The 16,148-nt window shown below is 41.8% G+C and overlaps 1 protein-coding gene and 1 pseudogene across 4 annotated transcripts in view; one reads left to right on the forward strand and one right to left on the reverse strand.

Moving 5' to 3' along the window:
* DOCK10 (dedicator of cytokinesis 10) overlaps window positions 1-16,148 on the reverse strand; it is a 230,435-nt gene that overhangs the window by 39,893 nt on the left and 174,394 nt on the right. For all 4 annotated transcript variants that reach the window (XM_066622585.1, XM_066622584.1, XM_066622582.1 and 1 more), the window contains 8 exons: window positions 14,342-14,455; window positions 13,328-13,399; window positions 10,000-10,146; window positions 9,300-9,383; window positions 2,811-2,907; window positions 2,241-2,285; window positions 755-930; window positions 519-635 (listed from right to left, as the gene is read on the reverse strand). In XM_066622585.1, coding sequence (XP_066478682.1) covers window positions 519-635; window positions 755-930; window positions 2,241-2,285; window positions 2,811-2,907; window positions 9,300-9,383; window positions 10,000-10,146; window positions 13,328-13,399; window positions 14,342-14,455 — 852 coding nt within the window. The remainder of the gene's footprint in view (window positions 1-518; window positions 636-754; window positions 931-2,240; window positions 2,286-2,810; window positions 2,908-9,299; window positions 9,384-9,999; window positions 10,147-13,327; window positions 13,400-14,341; window positions 14,456-16,148) is intronic.
* LOC136646341 (5S ribosomal RNA) lies at window positions 7,062-7,181 on the forward strand (annotated as a pseudogene).

Raw genomic sequence — 16,148 nt, forward strand, 5'->3', positions numbered from 1 at the left:
GTAGAGCCTCTGTTTGCCTGAAGATAACATCCACAGGTCACCAGTTCGAGGCCACCAGCACCGTGAATGGTGAGAGCTTGAAGCAGCTGACAAGCTGAGCTGAGTTATTCCACCTGCTCTTTGGTGTGCGCGAAGAAGCGTCTTGACTGCCCTCCATGTGAGAGATAAAGGAGCCGCTTGTCAGCTTGTGTGGGAGGAAATCGAGGCCAGAATGTGATACCAGATCAAAAAGATCCATCTGAAATGTTGAAAGATAGAACCTTTCTTTGATTGTAAAAATCCCTACAGGGATTTAGAACAGCCTGCCCATGTAAACCGCCTTGAATAAAGTCTGAGGAGAAATCTGACGACCAAGAAAGGCGGTATATAAATATATGTAATATTATTATTATTATTATTATTATTATTATTATTATTATTATTATTATTATTATTATTATTAATTGAAAAAAGAAATGGCTGTACCACATCCTATCAAATTGTACCCTCACACATTTATGTAATCCCACATGATTCACCTGATTAGATGTATTTATATTGAACAAAAACATTTCCTTCATATATATCCTGGGCATGTTGTCCAAAAGCATCCCATATAGAGGCATATACAGGTTTGCTATCTTTGCCTGTTTATCCTAAAAGAAAATGGGGGGGGGGGGGGAAGATAATTCAAAGATGAAATTCTGCAAACAGTTGAAGAGTACATAACAAAAAGCTTGTTGCAATATGTGGACATGGGAAAAATTTCACTTACCAACTCTGCATATCGACCATCAAATGAATGTTTTGCCATGAGATTTTTGAGTACGGCCAAGGCCATATGCCTGATATCCTGGTCTTCCTGAAGTGCAAACCCAACCTCTCGAAGAAGTAATCCAATTAAGAAATGCTTCCGGCAAAACTCATTTGTCACAGTGTACTCTGGAATATCTTGATCAGAACAGGCAAGAGATTTGTTACACATTTAAAACTTGATCCAACAGTGCTTATTCAAGTGCTTGCACTGTTACTTCCCATTGCAATTACCCAGGCAAGTTGATGTGCAAACATTATGCCACCCCAATAGCTCTTTTTATTGGGCCTGTCTTAAAACAACAAAACCACCAGCAGCTAATTGATCATCAATTGTTCTCTTGTTGCAGACTTTTCAAGTAACAGATAAGTAATTGGTATTTACAAATGCAGACAACCATTTTGCCGCACAATTTACACCAACCCACAAAAGACAAGTGATAAAACCTCTTGGCCACTTGGCATGATGATAGACAAGCAAGCTACTCCCAAGGGTATCAGCTCCAGACAGGAGGTCTGCTGCAGGCTCAGAGTTCTTTTCTTTTTCCCCCTCTTAATTTATTCACCTAGTTGGCAACCTTCAGTCTCGAAAGTCTATAGTATCGCGCTCTGAAAGGTGGTTCTGGGACCGCGTCTAGTGTGGCTGAAAAGGCCAATTCGGGAGTGACAATCCCTTCCACACTAAGATAATCAATATTAAGTACCAGCACAGACATTTCTGTGAGATATACTTACCACAGATTACTTTTATTCAATATTTGGAAATAACCTAAATCAGTGATTCTCAAACGTTTGGCACTGGGACTCACTTTTTAGATTGAAAATCTGTCAGGACCCACCGGAAGTTATGTCATGACCGGAAGTGACATAATCAAACAGAAAATTTTTTAACAATCCTAGGCTGTAATCCTACCCACACTTACCCAGAAGTAAGTCCCATTGTCTATTATTGTTAAAAGCATATACAGAGTAGCTTGCTAAAAGTACAAATCCGTAACATTTCCCCCAATGCAGTCACATGCATCAAGTCTATTAAAAATAAAATATTGAAATGAATGGAGACCCACCTGAAATCAGCTTGTGACCCACTAGAGGGTCCCAACCCATAGCTTGAGAAACATTGCCCTAACTGATCCCACTATCAAAGTTTACAAATACTTGATAGACAGCCCAATTCTATGCATGTCTACTCAGAAGTAAGTCCCATTAGAGTCAATGGGGCTTACTCCCAGGAAAGTGTGGATAGGATTGGGCTGTCAGTGAAAATTTTTTGGTGAGAAAATGTTTTGAATGATATTTGGAAATCCCCTTAGACCAAAATCCTATATACACTTTCCTGGAAGTAAGCACCATTGAAATCATACTTCCATGTAGGTATGCCTAGGATTGTGCTATGCATTCATATATTATTGATGATTGCAGATGGCAGAAAGCAATTTAATTCTTACCTGATGCATGAAATTGCTGTGTTGTTTCTGATGGCGTAATTGGATCTTAAATAATTTTACACAAATACAAAGGAGGAAATAGAGAAGAATTAGATTTTTATACAATCAGGATAATAGCATTATTAATTACATTGGCAAGCTTTTGCCTTTATTACTTTTGTCTGTTTGGATAATCTGAAAGTTACTCACTAGAGAAGTAATGGCTTTGTTTCAGGTTCATGAGATTAATTTGGATGACTATTCCCTCCATCTGTGACTATTAACCATGCCTACTTTTTTCTTTATATATACACATTTGGTTCATTGTAATCAAAAGTCCTAGAGCAAATAATATGAATATGTGTAGAGCCCAAATGTACAGCTCAAGTGTATTCTTTGCTCTCATTTTCAGGTGCACAATTTATTTTGATTTTGCAAAATATTTAACAAGTGTATTATTAGGATCAAATATATGATATCATGTTAACACCCATTATCATACCTTCATGTATGTGTATTAAGGATTGTCGGCAGTTAGTTTTGCCTGATAAGACATAACAAATAAAATAATAAATAAAAGAAAGTCCTTACCTGGGATGTTTGCGGATCTCATAGGCAGGCACAAAGGAATGAAGTGTTCATGGTTACATACTTCTTGAAGAAAGTCAAATTTATGTTGGAACAAAATCTGAAATGTAAAAATATAGATTGACTTGCAATCATGATTAGGACATGCATTAGGACATTTCCATACACACACAACAGGAAAGCTGGAGGTATCTTTAGAGAATTTTTAAGCACAACAAATCATTTGGTTTCCTACAACTTTATTATAGCTACCAAAGCCATGACTATTTTCTGTGCTTCCTCAAAACACATTACTTTTCAAAGTGTCTACACACAAGATAGACTGAATGCCAAATGATGATTTGATGCTACGTGAAAAAGCCCTGGAAGGAATCTCATGCTTGTGTGCTACCTTGACCACTGCAATTCCCCCCCCCCCCCGGCCTGATCTGTGGCAAACCACAGTTTGCTATAATATCCGAATTGTAAGTAAGCAAGCAAGAATTGTAAAATGGTTGGATTTTAGAATTACATCTGAACTGAGTCACAGGCATCCTATGAAGATGTGTGTTTGTTTAAAACCTTAAGAAGCAATGCACCAAGCCTGACAGTCATTAGGAGAAGTTGTGCTACCTGTAACGATCCTGCTAATGCATTTGAACTAGCAGCCACTGGCAAAAGGATGGGCAAGCCTAACACTCATAAACCTTCTTTCTGGGATAAAAACATAACAGAGGCGTAGGAGTTTGTTCAAATGCTTTTCCACAGCCACAATTTCAGTCCTGATAGCGTCTCGCATATTTTAATGAGAAGATCTGAGGAAAAATTGCAACTAGTTTTCAGAGGAAGCTTCCTTCTCATTAAAACAACTTGTGTGGGGCATGTGTGTGATCAGGATTTGAGCCAGGGTGAGAGCACATGTGCTTCGCGCCGCAAAGTGCTTTATGGCACTTTTGCAATGGCTGTTGCTAAGGCAGCATGCTGGAGACCAGCACTGTAGCCCTGGTGGATTGCACTGCCCATCATGGAAAAGATCTTATCCAAAAGCATACAGTCATGCAACTAATCTTTTGTGAATAAGTTCTTGGAAAACTAGTTCCTATTTATTAAATTTGTTGACTTAGCAAAGGTAAATCATAGGAGACTCTTGCTCAGTTTTTATTTTGTAATATGAAAGAAGATACAGGGGGCCCTGTATCCACAGATCCCATGACCACTGTTTTAAGTACCCGTGAATCGGATCCTTGGGGGCCCTTATGCCCCCTCTGGAGGTGAGGAGAGCTGTGTTCCTCTGTGCAAGGGTGCCCTACTCACCTCCAAAGAGTCTTCTGAGCCCCAGAGATGCTATGTGCATCTGCCTGGGCCCTCTGTGGGTCTCAGAATGACTGTTAAACTGAAAAAAACCAAAAATTTTACTTCTGGTTTTAACGTAAAACCAGAAGTGATGTTGTTATTGCCTTATAAGGTATTCTGAGGCCTGGGGAAGCCCCAGAGTCATTCTGAAGCCTGCAGAGGCTACAGGTTTATAAGACCTTCCAGAGGTGAGCGCAGCCACCAGAACGGAACCTCTATGGATATGGGAGCACCCCTGTATTTTTAATTTTGATTTGATTTGCTATGAAATTGCAATCTTTGACTAATCCTGGACTTTTAGACACCACCATCCATAATCTTTAGGATAAAGAAGATTTCGTAATTGTGAACTGGTGAACTGGTGGTTGTAGGTCTTGCTCTGTGTGAACTTCCCCATTATATTACAGGACACAAAACACACCAGCAAAATGGCATGTACAGTCAGAAGCACACAAAAATTGTTCCCTTTATAAGAAAGCCTTGATGCAAGTAAAGATGCATGTACACAGATACACACACAAAAGAGAGAGGGGATTTCAATCAAATGCTGAAAATGTTGGTAGCTTAAGTGAAGTCTTCCAGGACATGCTGACTTCCAAAGGCTAAATTAAGATGATGTATCACATGAGATGAGATGCTGACACAGCCACACATGGTGTTTTTTTTTTTTTTTTTCAAATGGTTACAGAAGTCAGACTGCAGCTTAATCTTTCCTAAATAAACATTCAAGAACAAATGTACTCTTGCCAGTAATGGCCTAAGCTTACTTCAGACTAAATGACTGGCTGTTTGTTCATATCAGCTAATGGAGGCTAGCCAGAGGTGAAAAACATTCTCAGTTAGCAGATGAAGCCATAACGTATGTATTCTTCATGTTTATATATAGTAAGTTAAACCGGCATATCTGTCTTGGCTCCTCACCAACTGAACTTTTAAATACTCGAGGAAATAATTATGAAAAGAGGTTATGCTCTGAATCTTTACCCATATTATATTTGGGGATGTAATTTGTCTCAACCAATCTGTGGCTTATTAGCCATGACCTGAATATCCCTGGAAGAAATTATACTATGAATGAAACGTGATAATGGTTCGTCGATAAGAGATGCCTGAGGGGGACATGATTGAGACATACAAAATTATGCATGGAAAGGATAAAGTGGATAGAGAGATGCTCTTCACACTCTCACATAACACCAGAACAAGGGGACATCCACTAAAATTGAGTGTTGGCAGGGTTAGGACAGACAAAAGAAAATATTTCTTTACTCAGTGTGTGGTTGGTCTGTGGAACTCCTTGCCGCAGGATGTGGTGACGGCATCTGGCCTGGATGTCTTTAAAAGGGGATTGGACAAGTTTCTGGAGGAAAAATCCATTATGGGTTACAAGCCATGATGAGTATGTGCAACCTCCTGATTTTAGAAATGGGCTATGTCAGAATGCCAGATGCAAGGGAGGGCACCAGGATGAGGTCTCTTGTTTTCTGGTGTGCTCCCTGGGGCATTTGGTGGGCCGCTGTGAGATACAGGAAGCTGGACTAGATGGGCCTATGGCCTGATCCAGTGGGGCTGTTCTTATGTTCGCTGTTGCAGCTTACACAGCATTCTGCAGCGATTTCATTTAACATTTCCACATTACAACAATTACGACCAGTAGCAAACATCTGGGCAGCAAACCCATGTCTGGGAACTCAGGTTACTGCAAGAGAGTAGCAGATTGGTGGAGTGAGAGGATATTTGCAATAGAGACGTGCTGGGTGGAAGATATGCCAAACCCTTCCACACCTGCTTGCCTCCCACAGTACTGCTCCTCCTTTCTGCCAGTTATCTGTGTCACAACATGAACACACACACACTATCCCCTGCTTGGACAGATTTACAAGGGCAGCTGGTACATAAGAGAAGGATTAAGCACTTCACTTTTCTGTTGCAAACTGAACTCCCCCCTGCTGCTACAAGGCTATTTAGCAGAGACGTAAGTTCCCAGACTGAAGCCTGGCAAAATTTCTAGTTCCACCCCGTGGAAAGGTTTTTACAACTTTCCTCTCTATGCCAGGGCCTCATTTTGCTATAACGTACCAACACATCATAATGTGTAAATAGATTTGCTTATAGAGGTACATGGCTCTCAACATTTGGCATAGCTCTCAAAGTTTTTTATTTGGGGGGGGGTGGAGGAAAGGGAGGAGAGGCTCTAACCTCTATGTCTACGGCCATTGTTTCATATGCTTTTTTGTTTTTGTTTTTTAAATACAGGTAAATTTCTGTTTGGCTCAACATTGTTTCACCCACTTTCCTCTTCAGCAGAAACTTTTCAGCCAGAGAGCCACTTCAAATATCTGGCATGGTGTTGAGGGCCAGAAAATAAAATAAATTTTAAATATAAAAATTTAAATAAACCTCAGAAAGCCTAAGGCCTTCAGATGGCACAAAAACGTCACTTCTGGTTTTTCAGGAAAACCAGGAAGTGACATTTTAGGCCTTTAGAAGGTATTCTGATGGGAGGCGCATGACCTCCCTGGTCCTCAGAACACCCTCCAGATGCAACTGGAACACAGCTCTGGTCACATTTAGCTGAGTGGGCCAGAGGTTTGCAGGGGACCAGAGGAGCTTGTCACAGGCTGCATCTGGCCCCTGGGCAGGGGTTTGGAGACCCCTGCTCTTGAGCTTTCCTGATTGTTCTGTTATATACTCATATCTGCTGACTTGCATGAGAAGTGGGCCGCACTGGGGGGATGCATGGCCCTTGATAGAGCTTGTCATAAAGTGAACTAGTAATTCCACTACAGAAAACTGCACCAAATTTTAGATCATATCAGAACAGATTTTTCAGATACAAAGACAGAAAGTAGATTATGGTGGTGGAAAAAAAAATACAATACAATGTAGAAAGCAGGTTGTATTCGCAATAAACATTGAAGGGGCTGCAGCAACTGTTACCCTGCACATGCCCAATGTCATCTGATCTCGGAAGCTAAGCAGGGTCAGGCCTGGTTAGTACTTGGATGGGAGACCACCTTGGAATACCAGGTGCTGTAGGCTTATACCATAGTCTTTCGAGACTGAAGGTTGCCAACCATTGAAGGGGCTAAGTTGTGTCTAGCCTCAAATCACCAAATGGATGCTGGTGAAAGCAGCTTCTCATGTTCCATGCCCAGGCTGTATAATTCCAAAGCACTTATTGCATGGAGCCTCACCCTAATTATGGTACTCACTTCCTCTGGAGGTTCCAAGAGGAAACCCAAGCCTGCTCGTCTTCTGGAAGGAGTGTGAGCTCTTTTTCCTTGAGCTGACATTTAGTGGCCTGAGCTCACCAAGCAGTTGGTTTTTACTCTAATTTATTTAACATTTCTATGTTTTGCTTAGCAACACTACCAACATGTATCCCTTGGGGGAGGAAAGGATATACACTGAAAGAAGCGTAGAAATAGATCCTGTTTGCTGAATTTATGCCTTGAGTAGCTATGAAGGGCCAATTGGCCATGACAACAGGACCATGGATATTCATCTTGGCATCTGATGCATTCTTTAGAAGGAAACTTCCTGTGGGCAAGAAATGGATGATGCCCTGCAGTACAGTAGCAAAACAGTATTGTACAGTAGTAAAATACTTTAAATAATAAACAAATGATATATTAATCTTTGCTGTTAGCTGCCTTGGACATCCTATTTTTACAGGAGGAAAGGTGGGGTATCGATATTTTAAATAAATAAAGCTTTTCGGTGTTTTGTTCTGAAGAAACATTCAGTTATAGCTAGAGGTGTTTGTTTCTGGTAAGATAGGATGACAGCCCAGTCCTCCCTCCCCGCCCTGAGCTGGCACAGGCCTCCCTCAGGAGCTAGCTGGGCTGGTGTGGAGCTCATGCCATTTCCTGTCTCTGCGCTGGTGAGCACAGGTTAAGTGTGTGCCGGGTGGCATGGGGGTGAGAGAGTATGGCAGGAGAGTGGTTTAGAGGTGGAGAGGGGGTGTTTTTGAGTGAGGAAAGAAGGATCCGAGGGAGGATTGGGCCCAGATGGGGAGGTTGGGATTGGTGGCAGCAATGGACGCTGTATTCTAACCCTTCACCCAAACAGCCCAACGTTACACCAGGCTTCTTGGATTTATGCCACCTAAATAGCTGGCACAGATCCAAGTAGCCCCATACGACAGGCTGGGGTGTTATTTGGGATAAGGGAAAAAATATCCGCATACTCCACAGTGACATCCAGCCTGCTCCTAATACGCATAGGATTCAGCACAGGCTGGCTGTACTGGTGCAGTACAGGATTGCACTGTAAATCTTACTTAACACAATTGACTTACTTCTGAGTAAAATAATGACACTGTTTGCAAATATCTCTAGTCCAGAGGTTCCCAAACTCCTCCGAGAGAGTTGGGAACCATGTCAGGAGTGGCGGGAGTGAGGTAGGAGTGGGGGTGTGTGGCCCCCAACAGTGCCACAGCTATTATGGTGCCGCAGGGAACCAGGGACATTTTAACATTTCTGGGGGAGGTGCTCCTAAGGCCTCCATAAAGTTCTAGGAGGCTCACAGCCCCCTCTGCAAGCTTCCATGGCTGCTGAGCTCTGATCGGAGCTCTGCTGAGCTCTGATCTGATGCCAATTGGAGCTCACTTCTGGTTTCTGATTGTGTAAACCAGAAGTGAGCTCTGATCAGCTACTGGAGCTCAAAGCAGCCATGCAGTGGCTCACAGAGGGGGCTGTGAGCCTCCAGGGCCCTCATGGAGGCTTCAGGAGCCCCCCCCCCCGAGTATATTAAAATGTCCCTGGGTCCCCACAGTGCTGTGATTCTGCAGTGCTGTCAAGGCACCCATTCCTCAGTCACTCCCTTTTAAGGGGGAAAGGCCCATTTCCAGTTCCCCTGGTGGGAAGAGACCCGCCAGTTTGGGAACCACTGCTCTAGTTATATCTGTATTTTTATAGGGAAGTCTATGTGTATTGTATAATTCCACATGGCCCTTAGAAGCACAAGTCTGAAGGTAGCCTTCAAGGACTGTACAGCATGGAGAAGTGTTGCATAAAAGAGGTGGATCTATTTCTGTTTGGGTAAAACTTTGGTTATGAAAAGTAAAGGAGAAGAAATACGGGAGAGAAATCAACTTTTTACACAAGTACCACGGCAAAAGCTGCTTCAAATTTTAACATACATCAATTTTCTTACCTTGGGGTCTCCTGGTCCAACCATACTTATATAGCTGTTGATTAGCTTAAATATAAATCCACGATCCATAAACGTGAAACACCGCTAGGACAAAAAAATGGAACTATTGATCATATAATAATACAAATGCTTATAATGATGCAAATAGGCAATACCAATCATTTTCTCCCTGCACATTATTCCACAAAATCCACCAAAACACACCGGGCCATTTTTGCACATTCTATGCAATGACATAGCTGTGCCACATTAAGGCCTGGCAGGGTTAGAATTAAAGGAACATTATATAAGGAGTTTGTTGAGATGCTATTTATTACCAGGAGTTTGGAAGTGAAAAGGGAAATGAAATACTGTATATATTAGTTGCAAGTTGTAATTTTCCTGCTGGGCTAAAAAAAATAACAGCTAGGTGGTTGGGTACTAAAACTGTGTATGTCACACATTCTGCAAGATAGGATGTTAAATTAGCATCACTCTGTTCCACTTGCACAGTGGATAGCTGAATAGCCTTCTTGGGGTAACTGCTCCGTGCTATGAACATAGACATGGAGATGCTTGCAGCAGAAGCAAATGCAACCTTGATAATGCGTGCAACAGCAACACTTCACATTACGTGAGCACAAAGTGTCTATCTGGATACTGGTTTCAATGTCCTTATGCAGTTCATGCTAAATAACGACTACGAGTACTGACAGCTTACCTTCAGAAACCTGCCGACACTATGGTTTGCATTCTTTGTCTCTTCGAGAGCATCTTTATATTTCCAAACAACATGATCAGACAAGACCATGACGAGTGTCTCCAGCTCATTTTGAAATGACTCTGGAAACCTTTGAGTGCGAGGAAACTAAACAGACAATGAATCACCTCTTTAGAATCAGAATTAAATTCTATAACACTTACTATACGATTGCAATTCCCTCCCATCGTATTCGCAGACAAAAGTCACATCTCTCAAAATGATAGCACATGTTTTGCACGCAGAAGGTCCTGGCTTCAGCAATTCCAGGTAAAGGTTGGTTCTTGGCCCCTGCAGAGGTTCTGTTTCCAGAACCCCTCTGGATACAGAAGATCATGAAATCCACAGTCCCGCACGTTTTCTGAGCTGAAACCTTCCTGCACCTCAGACTGCCCGCTGGAGTCTTCTAGCAGGCACTTCTGGTTGTGTCCTGGAGGTCCTCTGTTAGTCCTCTGTTGGTCCTCCAGAGACAGGTTTGGAATTCACAGTGGGTCAAATCTGCAGGTTCCGAATCCGTGGATAAAGAGGATTCATGGATAAAGAGGACCCACTGTATAGTTCAATCCAGTTTCCAGTGTAGACAACACTAAGCTAGCCAGATCAACTGTCTGACACTGAATAAAGTTGCTTCCTGTGTATCAGTATGAAAGTTGCATGGGTGACATTGGTGGAATTTTTCATGAAAGCTGTGAAACAGAATCTGCATAAGAGGGAATATTCTTGTGATAGAGATCAATACCTGAGACACATTCAGGGCAGGAGGCCCTCAGTCTGGATCAGTCAGACATATCTCATGGAGTTGCAGAATTGTGTAGTTAGAAGAGACCAAAGACCTTTTGTCAAATCATTGCAAGGAAACACACACTAACCACAAACAGATCAACTCATGCCAAGTAGGCAGTTAACCCATTTTTGTCTGGCCCACAGGTGTACACATTTTGATCCCTGTTGTGTATATGCAACATTGTAATACAATGTGGTTGTGTGAACAAGGGCTTCTGAGTCTTCTATACACACACCCTCATATTGCTCCAGAAGTCAGGGATTTCTACAGAATGGCAAGCTGTAGCACATGCACTCAAGTATGTGCATGGCATACACATAAGCATTTTGGGATCCTGGCCAATGCAATTAAGCCTGCAATCCTAATTAAGCCTGCAATCCTATACACTCATACTCGAGAGTAAGCCCCCCTGAAAACAGCAGGATATACTTCTGAGTAAACAAGTACAGGAATGTGCTGTTAGTCAATGGTTTTTAAGAATAGGAAAATGTATGCAAGCATTTTATAGCCCTATTTCTGAAAAACTGGCTAGGCCGAAGTGAGAGTTTGCATGACATTCTAACAAAACAAACGAGGCTGGAGTAATCATGACCTTGGTCCAACACACAGACAAAGATAAAGATCATCTGTTGACTTGGGATGTGTCCAACTGCCATTCAGAATGAGGGGAACAGCAGATGTGGCCCTGTTGTCTTACTTCTCTGCCAGATGTGGATTTGACTTTGCTGGCCATTTGTCTGCCTCCCCTCCCCTCCCCTTACAGATCATCTTTCAGAGACTTACGGCAGTTTTCTCATGCACAGCATGACCATTTGTGGGAACTATATTCTATTTTTCCCACCAGGGCAGTTAGTGCTACAGCATGCATGGTCCCAAAGAAGCGTGAAGAAGGATAAACTAACTTGGCACATGTTTGCATATTGCCCAGGGATAATGTTGGCTAATATTTTTGAGGCTGGTCAGTGGACAAGGTTCTGCAATGTGCATTCTGGTTGTCTAGAGTTGGAACACCAGGGAGTAAAAACGGCTCCTCCCAAATCAGATTACTCTAAGAACTGCAAACTAGAGTGAAGGAAAAGGAAGAATCTGATTTGGGAGGAGCCTTTTTGATATGTTTTTCCTAAGAGAAAGAAAAAGAGCCCCTGTCTTCTCTCCTCTAGAACACAGTTGTTCTGATAGTTTGAAAAGGATTTTGGGGGTGTTGTTACTGAACTAGACTGATTCTTGCCTGCTTCCTTGTGTGAGTGTGTGTATGTGTGTGTGGTGGTGGTGGTGGGGGGGCTGCTCTGAGCCTGAACAAATGTGAGAGACTTTAATTCTACGCCACCTGTCCCAGTCCTGATCCAGATGGGGTATTCATGAATAGTATTTGCCACTGAAGCCAATGGAAGTCTTTTTTATTTCTTCAGTGCATGCAGTGTGCATATGGAGTCCTGATCTGGATTTGAACAATGATGGGAATACTATTCAAGTGCCCTAATCCCTGTTGCATTTTCAATCTGTCAGGTCTCAGTGCATGTGCTTTTTAGTTACACACAACGAAGTAAACAAGAATGTCAGACCTAGTTTGGCCCAAAGATTATGGATAAATATTGAAATATTGATGATGCTCGTGGTCAAGTAAGGGCTGGCTAAAATGTCTACATGATTACATACTGATACAATTACATTTTGAAAGAGCAGGTCCATAGCTTAGGGGTTCTCCTGGATATGCAACTGATACTGATTCCCAGATGGTGGCTGTGGCAAGGGGAGTACTGCTCAGCTTTGACTGATCCATCAGCTGCAACCACACCTGATCAGGCCATGGTGACCCATGCCTTAGCGGTGTCTAGATTAGATTACTAAACATACTCTGCGTGGGGCTGCATTTGAAGGTTGTCTGGAAACTGCATTTAATACAGAATGAGGTTGCCTGTGTGGTTGTGAGGGCTCATTGATTCAATGAGACCGCTACTCCAGTAGCTATGCGGCATCCAGTTAGTTTCTGGGCACAATTCAAGGCTCAGGGTCTGGGTTTTTGAGAGACCACCCTTATAACCCAACCCATACACTGAGTTCACCAGAGGGGAACTTTTCAACCATGCTGCCACTGATGGAGGTGAAGGCGATGGCAGCAAGCAATAGGGCCTTCTTGGTAGTGGTGCCCCAATTATGGAATTCCCTCCCCCTGGAGTTAAGAACTCCCTCTTTGGAGATCTTTCTGCAGGAGCTTAAGACATTTTTGTTCAGGAAGCCTTTTGATGACTGAAATGAAGAACTGGTTTTAAAATTTTTTTAATTCTAATTGAATGCAATTTCAATTTGCTTAATCTTATCCGATCCACTTGCTGTTTTGGCTTGTTTCAGTGTTTTTAATGTTTTATTACTATTGTGTGTTTTTAAGTTTGTAAGCTGCCTTGAGTGCCCTTACTGGGAGAAAGGCAGGATATAAAATAAATAAAGAAAGAAACAAAGATAAAAACAAACTGCTCATTTAGAACACAGAACAGCACGCAGCCTTACCTGTAGTTGTTTTGTGTCAATCAAGTGCTGGGCCATTGATTTTAAGATAATAGCAAAAAAGAACCAGGAATGCTATTAAAGTAAATGAGAAAAAGGAATAAGGAGCAGTTATCACAATGACACCATTCTTGATTCTACAGTCTCCCTTTAATTGTCATTAAATAAAAATAGAATAACTTGTCTAATTCAGTAATAGAGATCTCTCTGCAAGAAGTAGAATCTAGTCTGTATAAATGTGCAGAAAGCTTATATTATTTGCACATCTTCTGTAACAAAACCTCATTAGGGAGATTGAATGTTTTGAGTGGGCCAAGCTGCCATTTTGTTTTAAAAAATGAAACCGCTCAGACACTGAATGTGCACAGTGAGAGGAAAATAAATGCCCTTTTCTTCCGTAATCAAGAATGAAATTAATTTCATTTTATACATGTAAATACAAGAGGAATATATCGTAACTTCAGTTAAAATGAGAACTCTTTAGTTCTACACAGGAGCTTCAGCTCACTGAGGAGCTGGAGTCTATAGAAAATGTCACACTTCACACAGTCACATCTCACAGTGAAATGATTTTCTGAGAAACTTTCTCAAACTAGAAATCTATATATTAAAATTCAACAATCCAAATTTGAATGATGAAAGTAAATTATGAATTTTAAAAATTACAGGCTCCAGGTAGATTTCCACAGTTTAGAGTGGATTCTACTTTCTGTAAAGCTTTGATTTGAGGTTCATCCAGCACAACTGTAGTTTGTTTTTGTTTTTTAAATTAAATATAATATCTCCTTGCTCTTAAATAATAACATCCCAGTTCAGAGCCCTTATGTGCTTCTATGGTCACTTGGAGCTTCTGGAGGCTGCTTTATACATTTAACTGGAAAGGGTGATGCCATACAAAAATAGAACTTGGTACTCTGTGCAGTGATGACTGGATAACAAGAGCATAAAACAGAAGCATGTAGAGCACTGAAATGTTCTACAACCTTTTGCAACCTTTCTGGAGAAAGAAAGATTTACCTTTAAAACGTGGTTCACTGTTCTTTGGTCATTTGACTTCAAAAGACCAGTCATGTTCTTGGCCAGCTCCTCATGAACAGTCCTTTCTTCAAATGACTTGGTCCTGAACACATACTAAAAGGAGGGGAGAGGCATGATTTCATAGTACAGGGGCATAAGAGTAATTATTGGTAGTTAGAACATTGGTCTTCACAGATTCCACATAGCATTCATACCTCCCTGTCATTACATCCTGACAGAAATAACAGTAGCGTTGCAGTGAAGTGTAAATTTAAAATAGATACTCAGTAATAAGGATTATATATGAGTGGGCATTCTTTAGGGCAGGGTGACAAACTTGTTTGATACTGAGGGCCAAAGCTAGCATTCACAGTGTCTGCTGAGACCTGGAAGTGACACCATTAAGCAGGAAATGACATCATTAAGCAGGTGATGACCAGAAAACAGAACTCTGTTCTCACCTAGGAATTCATTAGCTGCAAATGACAGAAGAGACCTTCCTTTGAGACCTTTCAATATTATTGCTCCACCAGCCCCTGAGGGCTGGGGGTAAGAATAGGCCCTCAGTTTGGCTGTACTTGTTGTAAGAGGCAACTGAACAGCCACCAGGTAGATGGGACTCATTAGCCTGGGAAGGCAGCTCATCTGAGAGAAGGAAAACTCTGATCCCAAACCTCCGCTGCCTTGCGGCTACATCCAGTTATGGAAAAGGCTTCAGGAGTCAACCTCAAGGCAAAATCAGGAGCCGGAGTCCCTGAGGCAGTTCATGGCTGAACACAGTCATGTTCTGGCAACTCATGCGACGCTGCTGGAACCAACCGTATTGGCCTCTGCCTTTCCATTGGACCATTTCAGCGACATGGAGAGGGGGGATTTGCTGCATTGGTAACAGTCTATCCTCCATATCTACTTTACCCAGGCTTCGCGTACTGGAGAGGACACTCTGTTCCAGAACACTATTCAGAGTGCGATACCATAGTCTTCTGACACTGAAGGATGCCAACAAGCCCCTTCTGTCTTCTGGTGAGTTTCCAGATTCGTGTCTCTTCCTGAGCAGATATTGTGAACAAGTGGTATTGTATGCAAATTTCATTAACTAAATTTTAATGAGTAAATTTTAATTTGTATAGCTGAAAGTTAATGGTGTATAGGCGTGCCCTTTTTATCTGTGTGTTCAGAACCTGCGGATTTGACCTACTGCACGTTCTGAATCAGTGGTGGAGGGCCCCACCTGACCTCCTGACCGTGACCGGAAGCCAGGTGAGGGCCCAGACTCAAGAATTTGGTTATCCGCAGGTTATCTGCAAGTTTCAGTATTCGCAGGGGCTCTGGGAACGGACCTTGTGTGGATGCCAAGGGCCAACTGTATAGTATTTTACTGTACAGTTACTGTACAGCAACAGTAGTGTTGCTACAATATAAATTTATGAAAGATGTTCTCTCTTTTAAAAAAATGATTAACTTTTGTTAACTAAATTGTGAGTTCTTACATTTCCTTCAGTATTTTGAAAAGGCAAATGCAAATTCATTTAAAAGCACCTTAAAAATTTAAAATAGAATAAATTAACTAAAATATATAAATCTTCAGTTATCTGACAGGCAAATGCTTCATATTTGTAAAAAGTATGACTGCGGTCAAATGTGGTTAATAAGATCCAGTGAATGATTTGGGCATATTGTGGTTTCTTTCTCCTATTTTTTCCAGAGATGTCACAAACATGATGGTCTTGGGCAGGGGAGAGCAAACCATGGCCCAAGAGCCAGATCTGGTGTCCACATGGATTCGTCCACCCTGTGAGCAGAACTT

Source organism: Tiliqua scincoides, chromosome 3, assembly GCF_035046505.1.
Source record: "Tiliqua scincoides isolate rTilSci1 chromosome 3, rTilSci1.hap2, whole genome shotgun sequence".
NCBI lineage: Eukaryota > Metazoa > Chordata > Lepidosauria > Squamata > Scincidae > Tiliqua > Tiliqua scincoides.